We start from the raw sequence: 24,944 nt of genomic DNA on the forward strand, positions 1-24,944 counted from the left end.
TAAATAAATAAATAAATAAATAAGTCAAGTCACTAGTTTGGCAGTATTTTGGACATTTAAAACATAAAAACTAGCCAATAATTATTGATGTTGACTGATGTGAGATGCTTACGTTGTGATGCAACCTGCTATTGCATTGGAGCAACAGTTTGGTTACATTAAAACCAAACCCGTTCACAGCTCAGTTGTTACACTTTAATGTGTCTTATCCTTCTGACAGGAACGATCTGTGGTCTGTTCGCTCACACACACTTTTTCAACTCAATGCCTGGTTTGTTATTCTTTTTATTACTATTGTTCTTATTTTTAGAATATTTTCACTGTAGAGAAAAATTTTTGGTAGGTAAATTATGTCAAATCATTTGCAGGAAATGACTTGACATAACTGAGACCATTTACATGTTGTAAATGTTTTTCTAATGATACATTATTGTATATTTAGGTATGTAGTGGGTTAGTAAGACTACTGACATAAACACACACACAAAAATCGATAAATAATAAAGCCCAACATTTTTTCAGCGTTACCTTTCTTAGATTTCTTAGCTTTACAAACCAAACAGACGATGATGAGGATGATGATGATGACAATCAAGAGACCATTCGCAGCACAGAGTAGAAAAATGATTAGGAGAGTTTTGAATTCAGGTGTTTTTTCTGAAAAAAAAAAATGTTGATTTAAAGTATTCTAAGCAAAATGTGTCTTATTAAAGAATAACCATGACTAATAAAGCCAAACGATTCTTACCTTGAATCTCAGTTTCTCCTTCAAATTCCTTAGTGCCTTTTAAAGATGAAAGGAACATGCAAGATTATAATGGAACAACAAAAACATAGAACCTCGTCTCTTTAAAAAACGTTCTCACCGTTCACATGTAACTGAGTCGCAGTGAAAAGTCGATGTTGTTTGGTAGCAAATCCACAGAAATACAGTCCAGAGTCAGAAACGTTCAGCTGATTTATTCTGAGAACTGATGTGGACGAGTTGGACCAAATGTTAAATGATCCACTTTTAAATTCATCACAGTATCTGGTTGATCCTGACAAACTGACAGAGATACAACTGATCCTGGTTCTGTTGACTAATCTGAACCAGAACAACGGAGGACCAGAATGTTTGTTACAGAGCAGATTGACGTTTTCACCTGGCAGAACAGACACTGTCTGAGAAACAACAGAGATCCAGCCTGAAACATTAGAAACCAGAGATTTATGACCAAAATAAACACAATCTCTTGAACAAAACTTCCAAATTATGCTAAATGTTAAAGTTATTAATGCATTTGAAGAGATTAAATAATAAAACTTACAGCAGCTGAAGAGAACAGCTCCTATGAAGACAAAGTTCTTCATGTTGAGTTGACTGAAGTGACGAGACGTCAGGAAGCTGTTAGCAGAAGTAAAATCATAATATAAAAAGATTATGATGCTGACTGGACGGCCCACTGTGAAGCTTTCTGAAAAATAACCACAAAAGTCTAATTGTAGTTAACTTCATTTGGGTCGATGACAGGGGAGGGGCATCATGTCAGGGGGAGGGGCATCATGAGAGGGGCAAGGGTAAGTACTGCAGGAAGTACTTTCTCCAGCATTTAGTTTTCGTTGTTTAGGTTTCTGCTTACATATGGGTTTTGTTGTTGTTGTTGTTTATTTACCATTTTCTTTTTTTTTAATTTATTCCTTTATATTAGTACCTTTATGCAATGATTATCATTTGTGAATTTGGTCTTGTTTCTTGTTTGTTTATGTTTCTTTCTGTTTATTGTTTGATAGTTTCAGGTTTTCTTCCTTCCTTTCTTCTTGTCGACCTGCTTCTCGTCCCAGCTGTTCTCCGTCACCTCATTCTCTCTTGCCTGTGCTCTTCCTCAGCTGTTCCCACTTCTCTCTGATTATCTTCTCAGGTTGTTTCATTTCCACCTCAGCCTCAGTATAGAGAGCTGAAACCAGAAGTTTACATACACTGAAGAAAAAGTCACACCTTTTTCCTCACTGTCTGAAGTTAAATGAAGTTAAAATCTCTTGGGTAGGTCAGTTAGAATTACCAAAATTATTTCTATTTGCTTACATTTGCCAATATTTACATTACATTCTTTCCTCTGGTTGGAACTGTTGTTGGCTACTGCAGCAAAATAACCCAACAACATAACGCTGCCACCTCCATACTCAACAGTTAAAATGATGTTCCTGTAGTTCGCATGTTTCATCCAAACGTAACGATGGTCGTCATGGCTATACCGTTTGAGTTTTTGCAGGACATGCTCTAACTGCTTCCAAGCATTTTTAAGTTCCTTTTAAAGTAATGTCTTCCTCCTTGCTGAGCAGCATTTCAGCCTCTGTCGGTACAGGACATGTTTCACTGTGGACAATGACACACTCTTACCAGCCTCAGCCAGCGTCTTCAAAGGTATTTGGCTTTTGTTTATGGGATTGATTTACTAAACCAAGGAGGAGCAGTGAACCAAGCTCATCCACATTTCAGAAAACTCAGGCAATTGTTGCCGGCAGTAAGTCGGGCTCATTTCCGGTGAGGGTTGGACTCCGCCAAGGCTGCCCTTTGTTACCGATTCTGTTCATTACTTTCATGGACAGAATTTCTAGGCGCAGCCGAGGTGTTGAGGGGATCCGTTTTGGTGGCCTTAGGATTGCATCTCTGCTTTTTGCGGATGATGTGGTCCTGTTGGCTTCATCAGATCGTAATCTGCAGCTCTCGCTGGAGCGGTTCGAAGCTGAGTGTGAAGCGGCCGGGATGAGGCTTATTGCCTCCAAATCCGAGGCCATGATCTTGAGCCGGAAAAGGGTAGAGTGCCTTCTCCGGGTCAGGGGAGTCATCCTGCCTCAAGTGGAGGAGTTTAAGAATCTGGGGAACTTGTTCACGAATGAGGGAAGAAGGGAGCGGGAGATCGACAGGCGGAGTCTGGTGAGGTGTTCCGGGCACATCCCACCGGGAGGAGGCCTCGGGGAAGACCCAGGACACGCTGGAGGGACTATGTCTCTCGGCTGGCCTGGGAACACCTTGGGGTTCCCCTGGAGGAGCTGGAAGAAGTGGCTGGGGAGAGGGAAGTCTGGGCCTCCCTTCTGAAGCTGCTGCCCCAGCGACCCGACCCCGGATAACCGGAAGAAAATGGATGGATGGATGGATGGATGGATGGATGGATAGATGGATGGATGGAAAATTAATCGACTCATTTAGTCAATGTGGCCAAATAAAGAAAAGAGCATGAATAAGATGGGAGACAGGAGGGATGTGCTGAGGGGATAATGTGCTTCTGAAACCACAGGGGTGAGAATGAGAGAAGGGAGAAGGCTGTAATACAAGCTGGCTCCCTCTAGAGGGAGCTGCTGGCATTGGTAAAATCAAACAAAATCTGGGTTAGCTGTGACTTCAGTGCAGAAGAAATCTCAGTTAAATAAGAGAATTGTTTAGAGCATTGGGAACATCTTTTTGGAATTTGCATTAAAAAAAGGATGTTCCTTTGATATAAATATGTCTACTGTCATAACATGATAGCATAATGCACAAACATCAAATTTCCTGCACAATAAAGTTTTCATGGCTTGATGTTGCATAGCTCTATCTTTCCTGTGCATTGGTGGAAATTCCATGCCTTTTCCAATGGCATATAGAAGAAAGAAGAAGTTAGAAGAAGAAAAAAATATGAAAGAGCTAGTTATGTTTTCGGAGCTCCGACACTCTGTCATCTGTCATATTGTGTATGATTCGTTCATCTTTTTTATCCACTGAAGTCCGTCTGACTAATCCGTCCGACTCCTTCTCGTCTTTGATTTAGTCAGACAGCAGCTGAGTTTATAATGGTTCCGGGTTCACATGCTTGTAATAACAAATGTTTAGTTGAACTTATAAAAATAAGATTCAATTGGGAGTGTAATCTTTAGATATGGGTAAATGCGGTGACATGTGTAATACTACTACTGCCATGGCTAACTGGTTCTGTCTGAGAAAGGTTGACGGCAGAAATTACAAGACAGCAACTGATTTCACATATTGTGTTTTTTATTATTATTATTTAAACATGGGATTGATAGTGTACATTTCCAGGTCTATACTGGTTAACCATGGGATGACCACTGATGACCTGCTTTAGGTCAAATTACTGAAGGAGCTGCTGGTTTTTGACCAGAACATTGTAGTTTATTTTTTTGTCATCTGGTGTTTCAAACCTCCAGATCAGTCAGGGGAAACATGCTGACCCCAATGGGCACATGAACATCAATGCTGGACTTGGAAACAATGAAAAACAGAATATGGTTTTGTCTGATAAACTATGTTTTGTTTTGTTTTTTTCACAGCACATGGAAGTTGTGTGTGAAAACATGGGAGGACCAGAGGTGGGTAGCAACTTGTTACATTTACTTGAGTAACTTCTTGGGAAAAAAATGACTTATAAGAATAGTTTTACTCTTAACCCTACATTTTACTTGAGTCATTTTGTTATAAACTATCACTCCAGCTATGCCAAAGTAGTGCTACTCTAACTCGATTACAAGTTTTGTGAACTCTACCCTCAGGCTCCCTGAGTGATGTGGAGGCTTGAAACGCCACATGACAAAGCTCGGCACATTTCAATGTGTGGAGGACAACATGCTGGCAGAGGCAGCATGCAGCGGTTTTATTTATGGAGTATTTAGGTACATGGTAAAAATGAGCCATCATAAATGAATATGGATAATATTTTCGATCTCATTTTTCTCTCTGGAAGACTCCATCAGGTCGCTCGCTCCACTTCAGGGCGGCTCCACTCACTCCACTCTGCTGCAGTCTGTCCTGGAGCTGGGACACACACACACATACACACACACACGCACACACAGAAACCATTTCAGGAAAAACAGTCTGTTTTTTTTTATCAAAAAATATTCTCATTTGAACTATGCACTGAAGGGTAGCTGTGCAAACTTTTCATATGCATTCACCCTTTACCTTTGTCATATGTACCTTATCAGGATTACATAGATACATAGATATATAGAGAGACAGACATACAGATATTGTCGCTTGTCGGAGATGGACTATAACATAAAATCCAAAATGCATACACTAACATGTGTGTAATGCATATGAAGACTTCCTGTCAGACTTGCCTTTGTCAGGATGTTTGCTTTCAGAACCGGGTCGTTCGGATCCACGGCGTTCTCCACATTCAGTCTCAGCTTCACTGCCTTTCTAAATACTGGTTAATCAAGAAGAGGAGATATTTAATATCATTGTTTTCAACAATAAGATTAAATAAACAACCATGTAAAAATACAGATGTTCACACAAGTTAGATTCTGTTTTTTTTTTTTGTTTTTTTCTTCTGTAGTGCAGGTTGCAGACTTGCAGTAAAATGCTCACCGCTGTGGCAGACAAAAGGTAATTTAGTTTCACAGGACAAAAATTTCCATTTCCCCAATCGCCCAGAAGACGTAACGCCGCATATGACTGACATGGAGCCAATTGGATTAATGACAGAGTCCCAGTTGCTGAAGAGAAAGTCGCTCCCGTCAGACCAAAAAAGGTTTGGATCCCTGTACAGACCAATCCAGGCTGAAGAAGCTATTATGTTGTCCAGTATCTGGTTTTCTGCATCTGTTTTCATGGTTACCAGGTCCACATAGTTCTCTCTGCAGAAGCTCTGAGCGCTGGACCAGTTCCTTTGCTCATTCTGAAGAGAAAATGTGGCCGACTCCGGTGTTCCTACAGATAAGAAAGTGAAAAACGGTGAACAGAATTTTCAAAAATGTATTTTTATTATTATTACTATTATGATTATTTTAAAAGCCGTGATGAATCTCCTTACCGCTGTAACAAATAAACGGAAGGTTTAACGCACAATCGTCATCCCACCAGTTTCCTCCGCTCCCGGATTTCACGCAGAATTGCCTGGCGCTCTCAAACTCCGGTTCATTCAAGTCGCTCCTCCAGTGCCTGTAGTCAGCCCCGGTCCCAGTATAGGCGTCGGACCACTTCCAGTCGATCTCGCTGTACAAACCAATCCAGATGTCAGAGCTGTAGCCGGCGGACTGGAGTGTGTTCATGAGCAGGTTCAGGTCTTCGGAGTTCTCTACGGTTGCCAGGTCTGCTTGCGCCTGTCTGCAGTAGGCCTGCGCCTCAGTCCAAGTCAAAGACTGACTGAAAAAGCGGTAATGATGGCTGAGACCAGAGGAGAGGATGAGAGAGTCTGAAAGATAAAAATACACAATCATTTTGTAATCTACCCTTAAACATTTGTTTAATCAAATACAAATCACTCACTTGTGAGAAAAATACTCCTAATAAAATCCCTTCCATCATGATTCTCCTCTGTAGGAGACATCTACTGTTACGAAGGCACATTGTGTGAGGACCGAATAGGTTTTTGAGTCTTAAAAACAAAAACGTGTCTTAAGCCTTTTGATGCAAATCGTTTGGCACGACAGCCATACGTAAGTGCAGGCAAATGTTTCTGCTGAACACACAACAGAAGTCTGTCTACGCTCAGCTCTGCTGTGTTTCCCAGGCAAATGTCTCGCCTGAGGAAACACCGCTGCGTGAGGGTAGCTGCACGTGTTGTACGAATGTCCTGCAAGCACCACTTTGTGTTGAAACAAGCAAATTGTGTTGTGTCCGGTCAGCCTTCCTGACCCCTCAGGTCTCCTGGTTCTGGTTCTGCTGACTTCCAACTGCATCTGATTAACAAAAACCGGAACCGTGGTTGATGTATGTTTGATGACGATTATCGCTGAAATGTACTTGACTTGATCCATTTCTTTTGTGCAAACATCGATAACTTTTCAATGCTTATCTATTAAAATTACAGAATCACAACTTTTAAGTCCTTAAAATATTACTTCTCAAGAGTTCCTTAAACTCTGAACTTTAGTTTTTAAGAAGCTGCTACCAGTTAATTAAATCATTTTCAAAATCATCAAACCATTTACGGTCCAGAGTCAGACCTAGACATTTTACTTCATTCCATCCATGTTCGTATGCAATTGTAATATTTTTAAATTGAATCTCATAGATCCTTCCAGCAAAAAATTAATTGACCAATAAACCTGAATGCCATGTAGTATTTGATGAACTTGATATATTTGTAATAGAAGGACTTCACAGGTAACAAAAGCACAATTCTCCACAGTGGACCAAAGCCAGACACTCAAGGAACTGCAGAAGTGGCAGGAGCTGCTGATGAAATAGAAATTAACTATTAAAAACCTTTAGTTTGTTAAACACATCAGAACCTATAAAATGACAGTTCTGTTGCACCAATGCTTTGTCTTACATAAAAAGACAAACTCTGTGTTTAAAAGCGCAGTCTGGTGAGAGCGACATGTTCTTCTAAACAGGACTGGAAACATGATTGGTTCAAGCAAATCTGAAACAACTCAGCTTGGTGACGAGGGGCCGGAATGAGATTCTGCAATCCTTGTTTGAATGTTGTTAACGTAACAGGTTAACGCCACAAACTACAGAACAAAAACGAAGAAAAAAAGTATTTTTTTAATTTTTCAACATTTTTTTCATGCAAAGTGGTCCTGTTGCGCAACACCTCTTGCAAATACAGAACGGTAATTTGCAAATGTAATCCGACTCCCAGGCTTCTCAAACAACAATTTTACATCTGAAAAACAAACATACACATCACACGTTTGGGTACCCATGGTGCCATGCAAACATGTTGAGCCGATTGTCTTTTCTTTGTACCAAGTTGACTAATCAAGTTTATTTGTATCACACATTTCAGCAGCAAGGCAGTTCAAAGTTCTGCACATCCTTAGAAACTCACATTACAGTTTACATCAGTAGAGTTTGGCTTTTCAGAAATATATTTAATGTTCTTCAAAGTCTTCTCATTGCGATTTAAGATTTTTTTTTACTATGAATGTTAGCTGTTTTTTTTTTTAACTGGTTTATTACCCAACAATCCTCTGAGGATAAAGTTTCTTTGTCAAAGAGTCACTTTGAGTCTGATAAGAGGGTTGCCTGAGCTCAGTATGATTACTGAATGCTAAGTTAAGTTAGATGTTTATTTTCATTTTTTGGTAGCAGCATTTCCAAACTACATTTTGAAATAAACAATTGGGACTCAAGTTTTTAATAAGTGTGACAGCATACATTTCTGAGAATTTACTAAGACGACTGAAAACTAGAACAGGAGAAAGTTTTTATTGATGCCTGAGATGGAAACAGTGGAAATGATTCATTCTTGTAACATGTAAGATCTGAATAACTGGACCTTTGGCAGCTTACAGCATCTTTCCATCAAGATTGCAAAACAGTTTCTTAATTATGTGAAAAAAACAGGACAATGATGGATCACTTAAAATATTGTATAGTGGCACACACTGCTTAATTTGTTGAACCATATTTTAATTATTTTCAGCATTCGATTGTTTTAATAAAAGTTTCCTAACTTCATCTTGAGCTCCTAATATTTGTCCTCTCTAACTTGTAAACATCTGATTGCTCAGCAAAGGACTAACTCACGTCCCAAACCTGCAAGTGTTTGTGGTTTGAGTTGCCTAAAAGTTATATTTACACAAGTAGGCTCTTTTTTGTCAAAGACACTAAGTCGGTTGTTACCTGCCATATAATGTGTTTTTTTTTTAGTCCCTGTGTTAGATAAGAATAGCATTTTTTCAGTTTTTCACTTTGAATCGATGAGTGTAGGACCTGTTTAGTATCTTTGATTTGACACTGACTGTGGTTGTTGTGTTTTGGTCTCTCCTGCGTCATAATCAGACACCGTCAGTAACCCCAGAGCGTCGTCTGACTGTCAGCATGTTTTATCCCAAAACTATCATCTCACCAAGGCACCAAGTCTACAAGCCTTTGTGATAAACTTATACAGTTAGGCTCAAATATCTTTAGTACTCTGACAGACAGAGATTCAATTATTTCAGTTCAGCTAAGTGAGCAGTATCAGGTGCTTACCAGCAGAGGGCAATCGTCTACTTTGTCATATCACCCTGTTAAACACAATGACGATGGCGGTTTATTTACTTGATTTCACAACACTTGAATGTGGTTGTGACCCAAGATAAAAAGGTTGGCAGTAACAAGCTTACAAGAAGCAGAGAGACAAAACATAAAATGGCCACTTCAATCAACGGTTGCTGTGTGCTGCTCGAGACGGGAACATCAACCAACGGATGTTCTGCTCTTTGTTCAAGTCCTTGTAACATCTGTCATTTTACAGGCTTTAAAGGTTACATGTTTTCCTGAACTTCAGCCCTTTGCCTCCTGAGGACAGTAAAGTTTTTAAGATCTACAACCAGCGACTAACATAGAACACAGAAACTGCTTGTTGCTCTGGTCCAGGCTGTTTACGTCAACCTCAGCTCCACTGGTTTAGTCGAACCCGCTGCTCAACCGTCCTGACATGTCTTTGTGGTCGTAGCTTTGATGGTGTGTCTTAGTTCATATGGCTTTACAGTAAGACGTCCACCCTGTCTCTTTTTAACAGGGATGGAGGGCTGGAGAACGGGTCTCAACCTGTTTTTTTTCCCGTCTCAGATTGTTAGGTCCGCTCTTGGTCTTGTTCGACAATATTGGTAGAGGGCGGCTTGCGGCTAGAGTTTCAAAGCTTTGCCCCCTTTTTATCTTCACCCACAGACGACGAATTTGAATTAAAAGCAACATGAGTGATCACAGCGCAGCGTCTCGCAGCGTTGGTTATTGCTAACGACCTTGAAATCGGGTTGCATGTGAACGTCTACATCAACAGACGGCAATTGGTCTTTGACTTGAAAGAGTGCGTCTCTGCGGTTTGGCCTGGCTTGTGCTGAACAAACACCTGCAGAGCGAAGAAAAGGATTAAGTCTGCTTTTTAAAAACATGAAGAATTTTAAGAGAGGGGAAAGTAAAGAGCATCAGAATTTTGTCCACCAGGATGAACGCAGACGGAAGGACAAACATGCCAAAAGCACAACACCGAGTTTCAGCTAATGTCCACTAATGTGCTTTAACAAACCTCTGAGGCCCTTATGTACCATCTGAAATTAGATTATAGGTTATACACGGGTGGACTGTGCTTGTTTTTCTTTTCTTTTTCTTTTTTTTTTACTTTTTTTTTTCAAATTGAATACATAAAGGATGTCGTAAGACGGCAAACGGGTAAAGTTCAAGAATAGCTTTTCACATCACTCCAAATGAAAGGGGTTGTAGCCCTGACTTTACTTTATCTTGGAATTTTCTTTCAATTCTAAACGTGTCTTCACCATCTTTACATGAAGTTACTCAGTTTGAGAAATGAAAAGATATTTATACTACAAGCAGCAAAATGCCTCCAACATGGGCCCCAAATGAGGTCTTGCTTTTCGTTGCAGAAGCCCACAGGAAACTTATCTCCTCAAAACTGACCTGAATTTTCTGCTTTGAAGCCCGAGTCACAGTGGAGCAAAAATCAAGTGCTACCGCAAAGCGGTAGCCCCTCGTGCTCCTGACCTATTTTGATTTCTTAGAAGAGCTTTGCTGTTGCCATCCTCACTTACTGTTAGCGAGTAATTTGTGTGAAAACTACAACAGTTTATTTATTTACTTACTCTGTCAATCTGAGAAGTGAATCTTTCTCAGGCGTGTAGTGCAAATAGCCAAGTATTTCAAATAGAGTGAAAAAGTAAAGTATTAAGATAAAGAATCAGTTAAACAGATGGAAAACACAAACATACGGTAGATAATTTATACTCTACTTGAATCCTAATCCAAACTGATGACTTAAAATCACTTCTGGTGTCTTGTTTAAAAAAGATCTGGAAAAGTTTCAAATAGAGATGGGAGATTTAAGAGTATGGAACCTCTGCATCCATGAGGATGGCCTTCATCATCAAGGACTAGATGATGAAGGAATATATTACTAAGAGAAGCACCAACGTGGCACACAATTACATGGTTTTGAGTTTTGAGCAAGACATAACAGACAGTAAAAGTGATAAGACCTAAGATTTTGCATACCTTATACTGCACTGTGCAGGTTATATGTTCCCTATTGGGTTCTTTTCCAAAATATCCCTGACTTGGAGCTCTTTAAAACATGACACATGAGAGATATGTTAAAAAAAATGATCATGTAAAGATGCATAGAAATAAAACTACTCATATGGAAACAGAGCAGATTTCATAATTATATGAAGCCTGCAAGGGAGTGGGACAGGTATGTGTTTAGTCCAAAGAGAGCATATGTATGTATATATGTGTACAAATTCCCATGCAGCCCTTCTAGTTAATAACTCAGAGACAACAGTTTTAAAGTTGTCATGGACTGTCTCTCGTATTGAAACAATGTTAGAAAACTACACTGCTCAAAAAAATAAAGGGAACACTCAAATAACACATCCTAGATCTGAATGAATGAAATATTCTCATTGAATACTTTGTTCTGTGCAAAGTTGAATGTGCTGACAACAAAATCACACAAAAATCATCAATGGAAATCAAATTTATTAACCAATGGAGGCCTGGATTTGGAGCCACACACAAAATTAAAGTGAAATGTTCCCTTTATTTTTTGAGAAGCATATATTTATGCAATCCTCACTTTTAAGTGATAATATAATAATTTGTTCTGTGATCTTTATTTCGACTATATTACAAAAAGAAAATTGTCTTTCTTATTAGTGTTGAGATAAAAAGGAAACTAACATGGCAGAAGAATCACATTGTGCCATCTGTAGCTGCACATTGACTTCCTTCTGCATGTACTTCAGCTCATCCAGGTCACCTTTATCGAGTTCCTCTTTCTTGTTGACTTTTGACGCTACATGTGATGAGTGACTTACTGTCATACAGAAACCAGGTTTTTATGGGAACTACATCTGGAAAGTGACACCTAAACATTTGAACATGTCAGGCTCTTCAGTTTGAGTTGAAACACCAGACGATGTACTTGGAGATGCTGACTCTCATGTCCAGGTAACTTACAAACACATCCTGTTCATGTGGAAGGTTACAGCCTGAGCAGAACCACAGGTTGATGTCGTTTTGGCACTTCCCTCCATGGGGTTGCCACAATAAGGCAACCTCACAGTCACCACAGCTGTGCACACACAGACTCTGCAAACGTTTTTACTCTGGACGGCCTTCCTGGCGGGAGAAGAACGGAAAGAGAATCACATCATCTGCAAAGAATCAAATCTGAACAAGTAAGACATTTGCTGTGCAATCATTTAATAGATTGATCTGATGTATCAATCAGCCTACTAAATCTATTTTTAGTTAGATCATCTTTTTCAGCGGTTTGTTTACATTTACCGAACTAAATGTAAGGTAACAAAGAAATACAAAATGAATTTGATCTCAAGTTTTTTTTTTAATTTCTGTTTAAACCAGCAAACATTTTTATGACTAAAATATAACATGACATGTTGATATGAGAAAATGGTTGTTTCCTAAGCAGGACATGTGTCACTTGTCAGGGGCCAATCAAGTGCAGACTTCTTCTAAGAGAGGAAAATGCACTGAAATTCTTTCCAATCATCATCATATTTCAAACATGCTGACATCAAGTCAGTTTGTCGTCTGGGCAACGATTTTGCTCATGGGCACCATTGGTGAGTTTTTTGTCTAAATATTTCTATGAATATCATCTAAATATCCCACATTACCTTCTGTCATGGTTTTACTGAATCGTAAGAAACTTTATTGATCGTATGATTTGACTCTAATTTAACGTCAGGTCAGAAAATTCATCTGAACTTAACCCCGCCTGTTCATCAAAGCGGCAGCTTCGTATCAGCTCCCATTGGGGGAAAAGTGACTTTGCATTGTTTCCATGACTCAGAACGGATCTACTGGTACAGACAAACCCTGGGACAGAAACCAACGCCGATTGCCAGCTTCTATGTCTACAGGAAAGAAACCATTTTTCATGGTGAATTCAAGAACAATTCTCGTTTGGATTTGGTTAAGGGAGACCGGACAAATCATCTGATCATCTCAAATCTACGAATTTCAGACTCTGCCACATATTTCTGTGGAAAGAGCAATGCGCAAGTTGTGGCTTTCGCAGAAGGCACTGTGGTCAACGTAAAAAGCTTCGACTCCGATGTAAAAGTTCTGATCCATCAGTTGGTGTCTGAGAGCCTGCAGCCAGAAGGCTCTGCAACTCTGAACTGCACAGTAAAAACTGGAAGCGGCGGTGGAGAACACAGAGTTTATTGGTTTAAAAACTCTGACGGATTCCAGCCAGGATTCCTTTACACTCAGGGAAGCAAGAATGATCAGAGTGAGAGAAACTCCAACACACCAACACACACCTGCGTCCACCGCCTGTCGATGGACGACCCTTCCGTGTCTGATGCTGGATCCTACCACTGTGCTGTTGCCTCCTGTGGACACATCCTGTTTGAAAACGCAACAATGCAGGAATTTTCACGTGAGTAAAAGGCATCATATCCTGTGAAGACAGAAACATGAAGTGGAATCAATGATTCTTTCGATTGATTTCTCTGCAGGTGAGAAAAACCTCCTGAAGAATGCTGTGGTTGGAACTTTAACTGGATTTCTGACAACCCTTCTTGCTGCTTCGCTGGTTTTCTTATTGTGCAGACTAAGAAAAACATCAGGTGAAAGTGAGTGTGCATTTCCATCTCCATGCAAACGTAATTTATATCCACTATCCAACTCAGTGAAACTCAGAATGCGAGAAATTTATGCAACAAATGTTTTTGATTTTCATAGCTTACACATAATAGAAACCTTTTATTACATGTTTATATTTTGAAATAACTGTTTGATATTTTGATTTATGGAAATGAACCTGTTGCTACTTTAAGAGACTAATTCGCTCTTTTGAAACAGATTTGCAATGCTCTGCTGCTACGACTGCACCGCGGGTAGGAGTTACCTCTTCATTTTTGCGATTATTATTAATATTTTGTACAAACTTTCCCACAAGATCAATATTCTGATCTGCTTTCACGTGTTTTTCCAGGTTAATGACCAAGACATGACAGTCCTCTATGCGTCTATAAATGTTGATCAGCCCAACAGATCAAGAAGACAGAGAGAGAGCAGCAAGACTGAGTGTGTTTACTCCAGTGTTAGCCAGAGGAAGTGAGGAGTGCATAAATTTCATTTTGAAACTCTGTGATGTAGTTTCAAGAACTTATCTTAAAGCAAATCTACAGGTGGACATATTGTTTTTTATTAGCAGCCAAATTGTTAAACCTCTCTTGATGTAAAAATGTTTCTGTAAATTAACTTTTATTTGTGTTGGAGCATTTTGTGATTGACATTTAGTTTTCAAAAACAATTGGTTACTCTAAATTGTCCTTATGTGTGTGTTTAGGTGTGTATGCATGCGTGTGTGTGTGCGTTTTTTTTTTTTTTTAATGAGCTGGATGATGTCGTCATGCTGTTACGTCCTTTGGATGTTTCTTGCACATGCGCCATGCGATGGACGTGTTGCTTAAGACCCAGGAAGCCCAGAGAGGAGAGTAGGTTTATTTTTAAATATTTTAAATATGAGGCATTGCATTACCTCTGCTTGCCCAATGTGACTGCTTGCCAAATGACTGCTTTTTTTACAGGAAAACTTTTTTTCCTGTAAAAAAGTTTGGATTGGGTTGTTTTAAACTTTACCTTTACCCATATATCTTTACATATTATCAGAAATAGTCCAGAAGGTGTTTGAAGGGTTTGACAATGTATTATGGCAGATATTAGGGTAAAGCAGGCTACATATTTGATATGGCAATGTTTTCATTTAGAGGAGTGAGAGGTAGTTATTACAAAGACACAGTAATCTTTTCAAATTTGTATTTGTTGAAGTCTGGAAAAATCATGTTATTTTCTCTCCATTTCAGAAGTGTGATGCACCTTGTGTTTGCAATACTAAATCCCAATAAAATCTATGAAAGTTTGTTGTAAATGGAATAAATAATATGAAAACCTACATGAATCGTTTGCTGTTCACTGTAGCCTATATGCACAATCTAACTAGTGGTTTCACAGGGCTGTGGACATGTGACCAAGTTTCTGAAATGCCAGATGTTGCGTCACCTCTGTTTGGCCAATCAAATACTGTACATCCTTATCTATGAAAACTGAAAAATGGGTCGAGGTTCTTCTCAATCAGAACGGCAAACTAAACACCATGACAAGCAAATGCTGTGTTGTCTATCTGATGTTCTTGTTCTTGGGGACAATGGGTGAGTCTATGTACAAGTTCCACATTTCGGTGCGTTGTACCAAGTTGTCGTATGTTTATCATGTCGGGGTTTTATTTTTTTACCACAGCTGGGACAAAGACACAAAACAGCTTATCTGTTCGCCAAGACAAACATTTCGTGTTTGCTAAAGTGGGAGACAACTTGACTCTGCAATGCTTCTACGAAAACGTCGTGGACGCACGGTTCTACTGGTACAGGCAAAATCTGGGGCAGAAGCCAAGGCTGGTCTCCACCTATTACAAGTACGACAAGAACGCCACTTTCCATGATGAATTCAGAGACAGTCCACGCTTTGAGCTGGAGACCACTAAAGGCAAAAATCACTTGAAGATAAGAGATCTGAGGATTTCAGACTCTGCACTTTACTTCTGTGCAAGCAGCTACCTATACAGGCTGGATTTTGCTGAAGGCACAATGGTGTATGTAGAACAAACAGGTTCCAAGCTGAAAACTTCAGTTTATCAGTCAGCATTGGAGACCATCCAGCCCGGAGGCTCTGTGACCCTGAACTGTACGGTACAAACTGGGACCTGCGGCAGAGAGCACAGCGTTTACTGGTTTAAAAACTCTGAAGAGTCTGAACCAGGACTCATTCACAGCCAAGGGGGTGAGAACAAGCTGTGCAACAACAAAACCAGCGCAGGGACACACAGCTGTGTGTACAAGCTGCCAATTAGCAAACTGGACGCCTCTCATGCTGGCACCTACTACTGTGCGGTTGCCTCGTGTGGACACATTCTGTTCGGAAAAGGAACAAAGCTGGACTTAAAAGGTGAGCAGCTGCAAAACAAAACAAAAACACCACAAATTACCTAATTTAACTTAAACAGAAAGTTTTTGTTCTGTGTTTCTGCAGATACCAACAACTTAGAGACTTATTTATGGGCCGGAGCCTTTTCTTTCACCTCCCTCCTGAGTGCTTTACTGGCTGTCTTACTGTGTGTGATACATAAGAAAAAGAGCTTCAAACGTTCAAGTAACACCTTTTTTTAAACACTTTTACAACTTTAATTTCACATACTTGCAATGCAGCAAAAAGCAACATTTGACTCATGATATATTTCCTCTGGTTTTGCTTTCTTCCCCCACGTTTATTTGCTTGAGATTATGAAACTTGTTTCAACATTGAACAAAGATAGCAAGAGCAAATCCAGAGTGTATTCTCCAAATTATGATATCTCTCAATTTAATTTGATGCTCTTGCTTGAAAACCCTCCAAAAATATGCAAATTCACATATTTCTTAAGAAAGGAGTGGGTAGAAATTCCCTCGCAGTGAAATAAGTAAATGACTTATTGCCAGTTATAAGAAACTCTTGATTGTTGACCTGGCTGTCTGTCATGGCTTCTAGAGGTAATTTACAAACTGCTTTTTGTACTGTGTCACCTTATCTTTGTTAATAAAACATATTTAAACATATTTGTTTAGGATTAGGGCCACAAAAAAAGAAAAACAAAGAATTCTGACTTTCTTTTCTAAAATTCTGGCTCTAAATTCTGACTTTTTTCTCAGAAGACTAAAGTCAGATTTGTTTTTTCAGTGGCACTAATCCTCTTCTGTATAAAATGTAAAAAATAAATAAACAAAAAATACAAAAATATCTAAACTTCTGCTTTTACTTGCAGAGTCTGTAAAAGGGCCATCCCATAAGCCAGATGTGAAGGTGAGCGATTGTTTTTCATCAGTCCTTTTCTATGTAATGACGTATACATAACATAATAGTTACTGTATTTTTTTCGGTGTGTAAAATTCTAACAAACCTTTTGCTTCTAGGATGCTTTCAATGCACAAAAAGCATATTACGCTGCTTTTTTTGCGCTGCACAATAGACCACGAAGGAGAAAGGATCCCATCTGGAGTGAATGTGTGTACTTCAGGGTTTAGTAGTAGAATGGAAAAAAATATATATATTACAGCCAAGTGCATTTCAACACGCGTGTTTAATATAACTTGTTTTTATTAATTCACTGTTGTTCAGTTAGATCCAAAAGGACTTATCAGATGAGTTAATGTCTTTGTGTTTATTCTTGTATCCTGTTCCTTTTTGGATTTTGTTTTCTTAGATTCGTATTGTTGGTGTTTTTCCCCATGTGTTGCTTTTTCCTTTCAGAGTTCTCCAGTGTTTTCCAGGCACAAAGTGCCATTTTATAGCATTGAAAATGGGCCTCTGTCTCTTTAAAAACTCCTGTTCTTTCCAAAACTCTGCCTTCACAACGTTGCTCCCCTATTAACCCTTTAACAGCTTTGCACTGAGAAGTAACAACATTATAGCATGCTGTTATGCTCAGATACATCCAGTCACCAGTGAGCTTCACTGGTTTTCTGAACTCAACATGATAACAGTCTTGGTTGAATGAAAATTGTTATAAAAAAATTTTTTTATCATTTCAGTAAATGTGCTTATAATTCTATGAATTTTGAGTCTATCAATTTTTGCTTTTGTTATTTTTTTTAATCAACATTAAGCTTGAATGTGTCTGTTGGTTACATAAACATTGCAAAATAGCAATAGTTGACTTTTATGTTTATGAATAATTTCTGTAGCTTTGTTATCATTTTTAAGATGCCATGAGCTTTTATCTGCTTTTCTTCTACATTAAAGTTTAACAGTATCAAATGTGTTGTGCCTATTTCAAAAATTTCTGCCACCAAATGAATGTCTGTGACTCTGGTCAGTTATCTGTTATGATGAAGCACATTAAAGCAGATCACATGTATTTCTACCGAGTGGATTATTATCTTTTTTTTTTTTGTAACCTGAATCAATATCACTGGTTTTAAAAAGAACAGACATCAAGACTAAAAATAAAACAGGATGAACCACATAAGCTAAAAATAAATACTTGCTATGCTTAAGGATTATTAGCATGTAAAGTTTGTTGATCTGGTGAAATATAAGAAATGTGTCGAGGTCTAATTATTCCCAACAATCTTCACCAAGACAACAAACTGTTGCTGCTACTGAAAAAGGACATTTTAAATAATTCAGTTACTTTATTGAGCTTGTATTTTGTATATAATACATTTTGTGATAAATTTTCTTTAGCACAATATCAGTTTCAATTAATGATGAGATAACCTCTAAATGAAAATGTTTTAGAGGCTATAAAAGGCTAGCTAAAGGAAGGCTACTATTTTCTTACATGTTTCCAGATTTGCTGCCTAAATATCCAGAAACTCCTCAATCCTAACACTCAGGTCTCTGGCTTCTTCACACAGTCTAAACCTTGTTTGTCCAACAGTTCTGGCCTAATTCATGTTTCAGGATCAAAACTCTCGTAATCTGAGGTAACCTTGTTGTGAATTTGTACAACACGTATAAATTGAAAACTCAGTTTGCATTATGTGCTTTCTAAAGCCCCTTCTCCATTGTCAAGTCTCACGCTAGCCAGTCAAAGTCTGGTCCAGCTCTGTCCAAGTTGTTGTTCTCCGTTGGCAGTGTGTTCCTCTCTGTGTGGGGGTGAACCATGAGTGATGGAAACTTAAGGTTTCAGTTTGGGGGATATTTCATAACCTGCTGTTGTTAAGTTTCTCCATTTCCTTTTGGGAAGCCTTTCCTTCAGGCCACTTTCTTTACAGGTGATTTTTATGTCCTGCAGCTGTAAACCACAGGTTTTGGTGTAACTTATTCAAAATCCAGATTCAATCTGATTCAGAGTGTGAAGAGACCTTAAATACATAATTAAATGTGGTTGAAGTAATTCTGCAGTGAAGAGTGAACCAGAGATTTTACACTTTGTTCCACTTTGACCGTCAACGTTGGGTAAATTAGATTTGGGACCAAATACTTTTTCACCTGTTCGGTTTGGATAGCTTCTTCCCTTAATAAGTGAAATCATTTAAGGCTACATTTTTTTTTATTTACTCAAGTGATGTTTGTCAAATACTTAAATTTTGTTGAATGATCTGAGTCAAAAAGTGTGAAAAACAGCAAAAACAGAAGGATGTGTTATTTTTACTATTGATGGAAATCAAGCCAAAACAGGCCCTCTGCCTTCTTCCAGTGCTCCCAGTACTTACTGGAAACAACCAATTAAAGCCAAGAGGAGAGTCTTAGCGCTGTCAATCATCTTGTGTACACACTGCTCACTTCCTCCCTTACATGCTGTCTGCTATAGCTTCTTCCTGTCACTGGAGCTTGTTGTAAATGTTACGGCTGGTTAGCATAGCCACCGATGACGGCGGATAAAGTTGTCTTGTAACAATAAGTTGTTTCTCTGGCATTAGCACGTTGAGAAGTGCATACACAATATTGACTGACAGCACTAAGACCCTCCTCCAGTTCTGAATGGTTGTTTTTGACCCGGAGCGCTGTATTTCTTCAAACGGTAATGGCAGCTCAGGGAGGAGATTGACTTTTTTCACAGATTATCTGCCCCTATTATACTGTCACAACTTGGTGACGGCTTTAACAAGGGTGTAAAAAAAACATCTTGCAATAAAAGTTGCATACCCCAGCTTTAAATGAAAGAAATAATAACAATAAAGTTGATAAATAGTGAAATCAGAGCTTCTCACTTCCTTTTGTGCCCACACTGTTTCCATTGTCAGTGCAAGTAGAGGTCATTTCCGCTGAACATATAAAGTCTCGTCCTCGACCCGTTTACTAAAGTCGCTATTACACTGGAAGAGTCTGAGCAGTGAAGAGTGAAGGATGCTGAGGTTTTATGTACTCCTGGTTCCTCTCTGTAAAGCATGTAAGTCACTCCATTTACACACTCCTGCATCATGATGGTAGCTTCTCGATACGGTAACGCTTTAAGGTATCCGTAAACCATTCTGCGGACTTTGACTAGCCAAACTTCACATGTTCTTCAGACGGGGACGTTCTCTACGCCGACTTTGGAGACAATGTTACTCTGCATTGCTTCTACACCTCCAGTGCCTCCCATCTGAACTGGTACAAGCAGATGCCAGGAGAACCGCCGCAGATCATATCCACTTTTTACAAACATCTTCCCAGCTCCAACACCTTACACAGGCAATTTAAGGACAATAAGCGACTTTCAGTTTACACCAAGGAAGGGCTGTATGATCTGAAGATCTCCGATATCCGAGACTCTGATTCTGCTCTGTACTACTGCGGGTACACCAGCATCTCCATCACTGAGTTTGACAACGGAACATTTTTATTGCTAAAAAGTAAGAGAAACTCGATGCTTTCTAGAAGCTTTCTGCACTTATTTTCACCGTTTTTATTGACATCCTTAGAACATCTTGTCTTAGATTCCAGCTGCAAGACGTTCCTCCACCAGCCAGACTCCGTCTCTGCCCAACCAGGAGGCTCTGTGACTCTGAACTGCACCATGCTGACCGGAACTGTTAACGGAGACCACAGCGTTTACTGGTTCAGGAAGAACTCGGAGGGATCCGATCTGGGAACGCTGTACACAACGACACAGAGTGGTGGTCCGTGTGCGCGGAGCCCAGAGGACGGTCCTGCTGTCCACAGCTGCGTGTACAGCTTACCAAAGAGGAACGTGACCGTGTCTGATGCCGGGACGTACCACTGCGCTGTGGCTTCATGCGGACGGATTCTATTCGGACCAGGAACAAGACTGAATGTGGGAGGTAAGAGTTAAGGTTATTGCTTTTTTTCCCCCACAAATCTGCAAAAGTGTTCTATATTTTTTCTCAGAGAAACAGGTTGACCCTGCGTTGATGCATGGAGGTGTTGCGTCCCTGGCTGCATCTCTGATCTTTAACATCATCCTGATTTTTATTGTTTGTCGAAATTTCAGAAGAAAAATGAATCATTCAGAAGGTACAACCAGTTGATATTTAGTAGATGATTTATGTTTTTTTTGCAGTATTTTGATGATTTTGTTTTTCTCATCAAGGATCACATCAAGAGCCAGGAAATGCTGCTGACACTCAGGTTAGCTATTTAAAAAATGAGTTAAGATTGTGTTTGTAGACAGACTCCACTATTTAGATCTGCTTTGTGTTGCAGGACGAAGACTTAACTGTGGTTCAGTATGCAGCCCTGGATTTCAAACTGAAGTCGGACGCAAAGAACAGACAGAAGAACCGAGAGGAGGAACCGGTTTACTCCAGAGTCAGACAGTCCAACCAGAAGTGACTGAATGTTTTAAACCGCACAGGCACTGCTGCTCTTTGCTTTCTGAGATCTGTGCAGAGGCAAATGAGGAAAACATGCAGATTCTGATACATTTGAACTGGAGATGCGTCAATCATAATGTGGTTGGTTTTCTAAGCTCTGGTTTTTGTAAAATTTTGACCTGTTGATGCTAACTCAGGTATCTCTGAAGCATGGATTGAGCTTTTTATGGAGTCAGTACTGACCGCAGTCGGGCAGAGGGCTGCAGGTTTTACATTTTTTTTAGCCTTAGTCAAGCTAGTTGAAACTTGACTAAAACTGCCAATGTTATGTAACCTTTGGAAAAACACAACTTGTAATTTTTCATGAAAATTATCAAAAGTAAATTTTTCTTGTCATTTTTATAGAATCACAACTTTCATTTTTGGTTTTAAACCATAAAGCTTTTTTCTTTTTTAAATAAAGGAAGATGGATATAGTATNTTGGGTTGTTTTAAACTTTACCTTTACCCATATATCTTTACATATTATCAGAAATCGTCCAAAAGGTGTTTGAAGGGTTTGACAATGTATTATGGCAGATATTAGGGTAAAGCAGGCTACATATTTGATATGGCAATGTTTTCATTTAGAGGAGTGAGAGGTAGTTATTACAAAGACACAGTAATCTTTTCAAATTTGTATTTGTTGAAGTCTGGAAAAATCATGTTATTTTCTCTCCATTTCAGAAGTGTGATGCACCTTGTGTTTGCAATACTAAATCCCAATAAAATCTATGAAAGTTTGTTGTAAATGGAATAAATAATATGAAAACCTACATGAATCGTTTGCTGTTCACTGTAGCCTATATGCACAATCTAACTAGTGGTTTCACAGGGCCGCGGACATGTGACCAAGTTTCTGAAATGCCAGATGTTGCGTCACGTCTGTTTGGCCAATCAAATACTGTACATCCTTATCTATGAAAACTGAAAAATGGGTCGAGGTTCTTCTCAATCAGAACGGCAAACTAAACACCATGACAAGCAAATGCTGTGTTGTCTATCTGATGTTCTTGTTCTTGGGGACAATGGGTGAGTCTATGTACAAGTTCCACATTTCGGTGCGTTGTACCAAGTTGTCGTATGTTTATCATGTCGGGGTTTTATTTTTTTACCACAGCTGGGACAAAGACACAAAACAGCTTATCTGTTCGCCAAGACAAACATTTCGTGTTTGCTAAAGTGGGAGACAACTTGACTCTGCAATGCTTCTACGAAAACGTCGTGGACGCACGGTTCTACTGGTACAGGCAAAATCTGGGGCAGAAGCCAAGGCTGGTCTCCACCTATTACAAGTACGACAAGAACGCCACTTTCCATGATGAATTCAGAGACAGTCCACGCTTTGAGCTGGAGACCACTAAAGGCAAAAATCACTTGAAGATAAGAGATGTGAGGATTTCAGACTCTGCACTTTACTTCTGTGCAAGCAGCTACCTATACAGGCTGGATTTTGCTGAAGGCACAATGGTGTATGTAGAACAAACAGGTTCCAAGCTGAAAACTTCAGTTTATCAGTCAGCATTGGAGACCATCCAGCCCGGAGGCTCTGTGACCCTGAACTGTACGGTACAAACTGGGACCTGCGGCAGAGAGCACAGCGTTTACTGGTTTAAAAACTCTGAAGTGTCTGAACCAGGACTCATTCACAGCCAAGGGGGTGAGAACAAGCTGTGCAACAACAAAACCAGCGCAGGGACACACAGCTGTGTGTACAAGCTGCCAATTAGCAAACTGGACGCCTCTCATGCTGGCACCTACTACTGTGCGGTTGCCTCGTGTGGACACATTCTGTTCGGAAAAGGAACAAAGCTGGACTTAAAAGGTGAGCAGCTGCAAAACAAAACAAAAACACCACAAATTACCTAATTTAACTGAAACAGAAAGTTTATGTTGCTGTGTTTCTGCAGATACCAACAACTTAGAGACTTATTTATGGGCCGGAGCCTTTTCTTTCACCTCCCTCCTGAGTGCTTTACTGGCTGTCTTACTGTGTGTGATGCATAAGAAAAAGAGCTTCAAACGTTCAAGTAACACCTTTTTTTAAACACTTTTACAACTTTAATTTCACATACTTGCAATGCAGCAAAAAGCAACATTTGACTCATGATATATTTCCTCTGGTTTTGCTTTCTTCCCCCACGTTTATTTGCTTGAGATTATGAAACTTGTTTCAAAATTGAACAAAGATAGCAAGAGCAAATCCAGAGTGTATTCTCCAAATTATGATATCTCTCAATTTAATTTGATGCTCTTGCTTGAAAACCCTCCAAAAATATGCAAATTCACATATTTCTTAAGAAAGGAGTGGGTAGAAATTCCCTCGCAGTGAAATAAGTAAATGACTTATTGCCAGTTATAAGAAACTCTTGATTGTTGACCTGGCTGTCTGTCATGGCTTCTAGAGGTAATTTACAAACTGCTTTTTGTACTGTGTCACCTTATCTTTGTTAATAAAACATATTTAAACATATTTGTTTAGGATTAGGGCCACAAAAAAAGAAAAACAAAGAATTCTGACTTTCTTTTCTAAAATTCTGGCTCTAAATTCTGACTTTTTTCTCAGAAGACTAAAGTCAGATTTGTTTTTTCAGTGGCACTAATCCTCTTCTGTATAAAATGTAAAAAATAAATAAACAAAAAATACAAAAATATCTAAACTTCTGCTTTTACTTGCAGAGTCTGTAAAAGGGCCATCCCATAAGCCAGATGTGAAGGTGAGCGATTGTTTTTCATCAGTCCTTTTCTATGTAATGACGTATACATAACATAATAGTTACTGTATTTTTTTCGGTGTGTAAAATTCTAACAAACCTTTTGCTTCTAGGATGCTTTCAATGCACAAAAAGCATATTACGCTGCTTTTTTTGCGCTGCACAATAGACCACGAAGGAGAAAGGATCCCATCTGGAGTGAATGTGTGTACTTCAGGGTTTAGTAGTAGAATGGAAAAAAATATATATATTACAGCCAAGTGCATTTCAACACGCGTGTTTAATATAACTTGTTTTTATTAATTCACTGTTGTTCAGTTAGATCCAAAAGGACTTATCAGATGAGTTAATGTCTTTGTGTTTATTCTTGTATCCTGTTCCTTTTTGGATTTTGTTTTCTTAGATTCGTATTGTTGGTGTTTTTCCCCATGTGTTGCTTTTTCCTTTCAGAGTTCTCCAGTGTTTTCCAGGCACAAAGTGCCATTTTATAGCATTGAAAATGGGCCTCTGTCTCTTTAAAAACTCCTGTTCTTTCCAAAACTCTGCCTTCACAACGTTGCTCCCCTATTAACCCTTTAACAGCTTTGCACTGAGAAGTAACAACATTATAGCATGCTGTTATGCTCAGATACATCCAGTCACCAGTGAGCTTCACTGGTTTTCTGAACTCAACATGATAACAGTCTTGGTTGAATGAAAATTGTTATAAAAAAATTTTTTTATCATTTCAGTAAATGTGCTTATAATTCTATGAATTTTGAGTCTATCAATTTTTGCTTTTGTTATTTTTTTTAATCAACATTAAGCTTGAATGTGTCTGTTGGTTACATAAACATTGCAAAATAGCAATAGTTGACTTTTATGTTTATGAATAATTTCTGTAGCTTTGTTATCATTTTTAAGATGCCATGAGCTTTTATCTGCTTTTCTTCTACATTAAAGTTTAACAGTATCAAATGTGTTGTGCCTATTTCAAAA

At 39.0% G+C, this 24,944-nt stretch overlaps 6 protein-coding genes across 6 annotated transcripts in view; 4 read left to right on the forward strand and 2 right to left on the reverse strand.

Moving 5' to 3' along the window:
* LOC103140654 (uncharacterized) overlaps window positions 1-1,445 on the reverse strand; it is a 2,319-nt gene extending 874 nt beyond the window's left edge. The window contains exons 1-4 of the mRNA XM_007555898.2: window positions 1,311-1,445; window positions 867-1,187; window positions 749-784; window positions 529-657 (exon numbers count right to left, since the gene is read on the reverse strand). Of these exons, the coding sequence (XP_007555960.1) occupies window positions 529-657; window positions 749-784; window positions 867-1,187; window positions 1,311-1,353 (529 nt within the window). The 5' untranslated portion in view covers window positions 1,354-1,445. The remainder of the gene's footprint in view (window positions 1-528; window positions 658-748; window positions 785-866; window positions 1,188-1,310) is intronic.
* Window positions 1,446-4,890: 3,445 nt separating this feature from the next.
* LOC103140679 (C-type mannose receptor 2-like) lies at window positions 4,891-7,641 on the reverse strand. The gene is made up of 4 exons (XM_016673305.1): window positions 7,638-7,641; window positions 5,799-6,179; window positions 5,354-5,695; window positions 4,891-5,189 (listed from the first exon to the last, which is right to left on the reverse strand). The coding sequence occupies exons 1-4, from the start codon at window positions 7,639-7,641 to the stop codon at window positions 5,029-5,031; spliced, it is 888 nt and encodes a 295-aa protein (XP_016528791.1). The 3' UTR covers window positions 4,891-5,028.
* Window positions 7,642-12,286: 4,645 nt separating this feature from the next.
* LOC103140680 (uncharacterized) lies at window positions 12,287-14,165 on the forward strand. Its single transcript, XM_016673306.1, has 5 exons — window positions 12,287-12,528; window positions 12,654-13,352; window positions 13,432-13,548; window positions 13,778-13,855; window positions 13,924-14,165. Exons 1-5 carry the CDS (start codon window positions 12,348-12,350, stop codon window positions 14,034-14,036), a joined length of 1,188 nt encoding a protein of 395 aa, XP_016528792.1. The 5' UTR covers window positions 12,287-12,347; the 3' UTR covers window positions 14,037-14,165.
* Window positions 14,166-15,089: 924 nt separating this feature from the next.
* On the forward strand, window positions 15,090-17,230 carry LOC103140681 (uncharacterized). The gene is made up of 4 exons (XM_016673314.1): window positions 15,090-15,922; window positions 16,007-16,126; window positions 16,776-16,813; window positions 16,924-17,230. Exons 1-4 carry the CDS (start codon window positions 15,181-15,183, stop codon window positions 17,032-17,034), a joined length of 1,011 nt encoding a protein of 336 aa, XP_016528800.1. The 5' UTR covers window positions 15,090-15,180; the 3' UTR covers window positions 17,035-17,230.
* Window positions 17,231-19,767: 2,537 nt separating this feature from the next.
* LOC103140682 (uncharacterized) lies at window positions 19,768-20,928 on the forward strand. The gene is made up of 4 exons (XM_016673307.1): window positions 19,768-19,847; window positions 19,969-20,292; window positions 20,377-20,721; window positions 20,789-20,928. The coding sequence occupies exons 1-4, from the start codon at window positions 19,805-19,807 to the stop codon at window positions 20,926-20,928; spliced, it is 852 nt and encodes a 283-aa protein (XP_016528793.1). The 5' UTR covers window positions 19,768-19,804.
* Window positions 20,929-22,242: 1,314 nt separating this feature from the next.
* On the forward strand, window positions 22,243-24,386 carry LOC107836669 (uncharacterized). Its single transcript, XM_016673319.1, has 4 exons — window positions 22,243-23,077; window positions 23,163-23,282; window positions 23,932-23,969; window positions 24,080-24,386. The coding sequence occupies exons 1-4, from the start codon at window positions 22,336-22,338 to the stop codon at window positions 24,188-24,190; spliced, it is 1,011 nt and encodes a 336-aa protein (XP_016528805.1). The 5' UTR covers window positions 22,243-22,335; the 3' UTR covers window positions 24,191-24,386.
* Window positions 24,387-24,944: the final 558 nt, after the last annotated feature.

The sequence above is a fragment of the Poecilia formosa genome, unplaced genomic scaffold (assembly GCF_000485575.1).
Source record: "Poecilia formosa unplaced genomic scaffold, Poecilia_formosa-5.1.2 Scaffold73, whole genome shotgun sequence".
Classification (NCBI taxonomy): Eukaryota; Metazoa; Chordata; class Actinopteri; order Cyprinodontiformes; family Poeciliidae; genus Poecilia; species Poecilia formosa.

Bases quoted from the DNA above. Each gene is read 5' to 3' on its own strand.
- LOC103140679 (XM_016673305.1), bottom strand. The intron at 5,696-5,798 runs GTAAGGAGATTC...TCTTATCTGTAG, and splicing joins TCCGTTTATTTGTTACAGCG to GAACACCGGAGTCGGCCACA. The intron at 5,190-5,353 runs GTGAGCATTTTA...TTGATTAACCAG, and splicing joins ACCTTTTGTCTGCCACAGCG to TATTTAGAAAGGCAGTGAAG.
- LOC103140680 (XM_016673306.1), top strand. From the start codon at position 12,348: ATGAGAAAATGGTTGTTTCCTAAGCAGGACATGTGTCACTTGTCAGGG. The intron at 12,529-12,653 runs GTGAGTTTTTTG...ATTTAACGTCAG, and splicing joins TTTGCTCATGGGCACCATTG to GTCAGAAAATTCATCTGAAC. The intron at 13,856-13,923 runs GTACAAACTTTC...TTAATGACCAAG, and splicing joins GCGATTATTATTAATATTTT to ACATGACAGTCCTCTATGCG.
- LOC103140681 (XM_016673314.1), top strand. From the start codon at position 15,181: ATGTTTATCATGTCGGGGTTTTATTTTTTTACCACAGCTGGGACAAAG. The intron at 15,923-16,006 runs GTGAGCAGCTGC...GTGTTTCTGCAG, and splicing joins AACAAAGCTGGACTTAAAAG to ATACCAACAACTTAGAGACT. The intron at 16,127-16,775 runs GTAACACCTTTT...TTTTACTTGCAG, and splicing joins AAAGAGCTTCAAACGTTCAA to AGTCTGTAAAAGGGCCATCC.
- LOC103140682 (XM_016673307.1), top strand. From the start codon at position 19,805: ATGCTGAGGTTTTATGTACTCCTGGTTCCTCTCTGTAAAGCAT. The intron at 19,848-19,968 runs GTAAGTCACTCC...CATGTTCTTCAG, and splicing joins GGTTCCTCTCTGTAAAGCAT to ACGGGGACGTTCTCTACGCC. The intron at 20,293-20,376 runs GTAAGAGAAACT...ATCTTGTCTTAG, and splicing joins AACATTTTTATTGCTAAAAA to ATTCCAGCTGCAAGACGTTC.
- LOC107836669 (XM_016673319.1), top strand. From the start codon at position 22,336: ATGTTTATCATGTCGGGGTTTTATTTTTTTACCACAGCTGGGACAAAG. The intron at 23,283-23,931 runs GTAACACCTTTT...TTTTACTTGCAG, and splicing joins AAAGAGCTTCAAACGTTCAA to AGTCTGTAAAAGGGCCATCC. The intron at 23,970-24,079 runs GTGAGCGATTGT...TTTTGCTTCTAG, and splicing joins CCCATAAGCCAGATGTGAAG to GATGCTTTCAATGCACAAAA.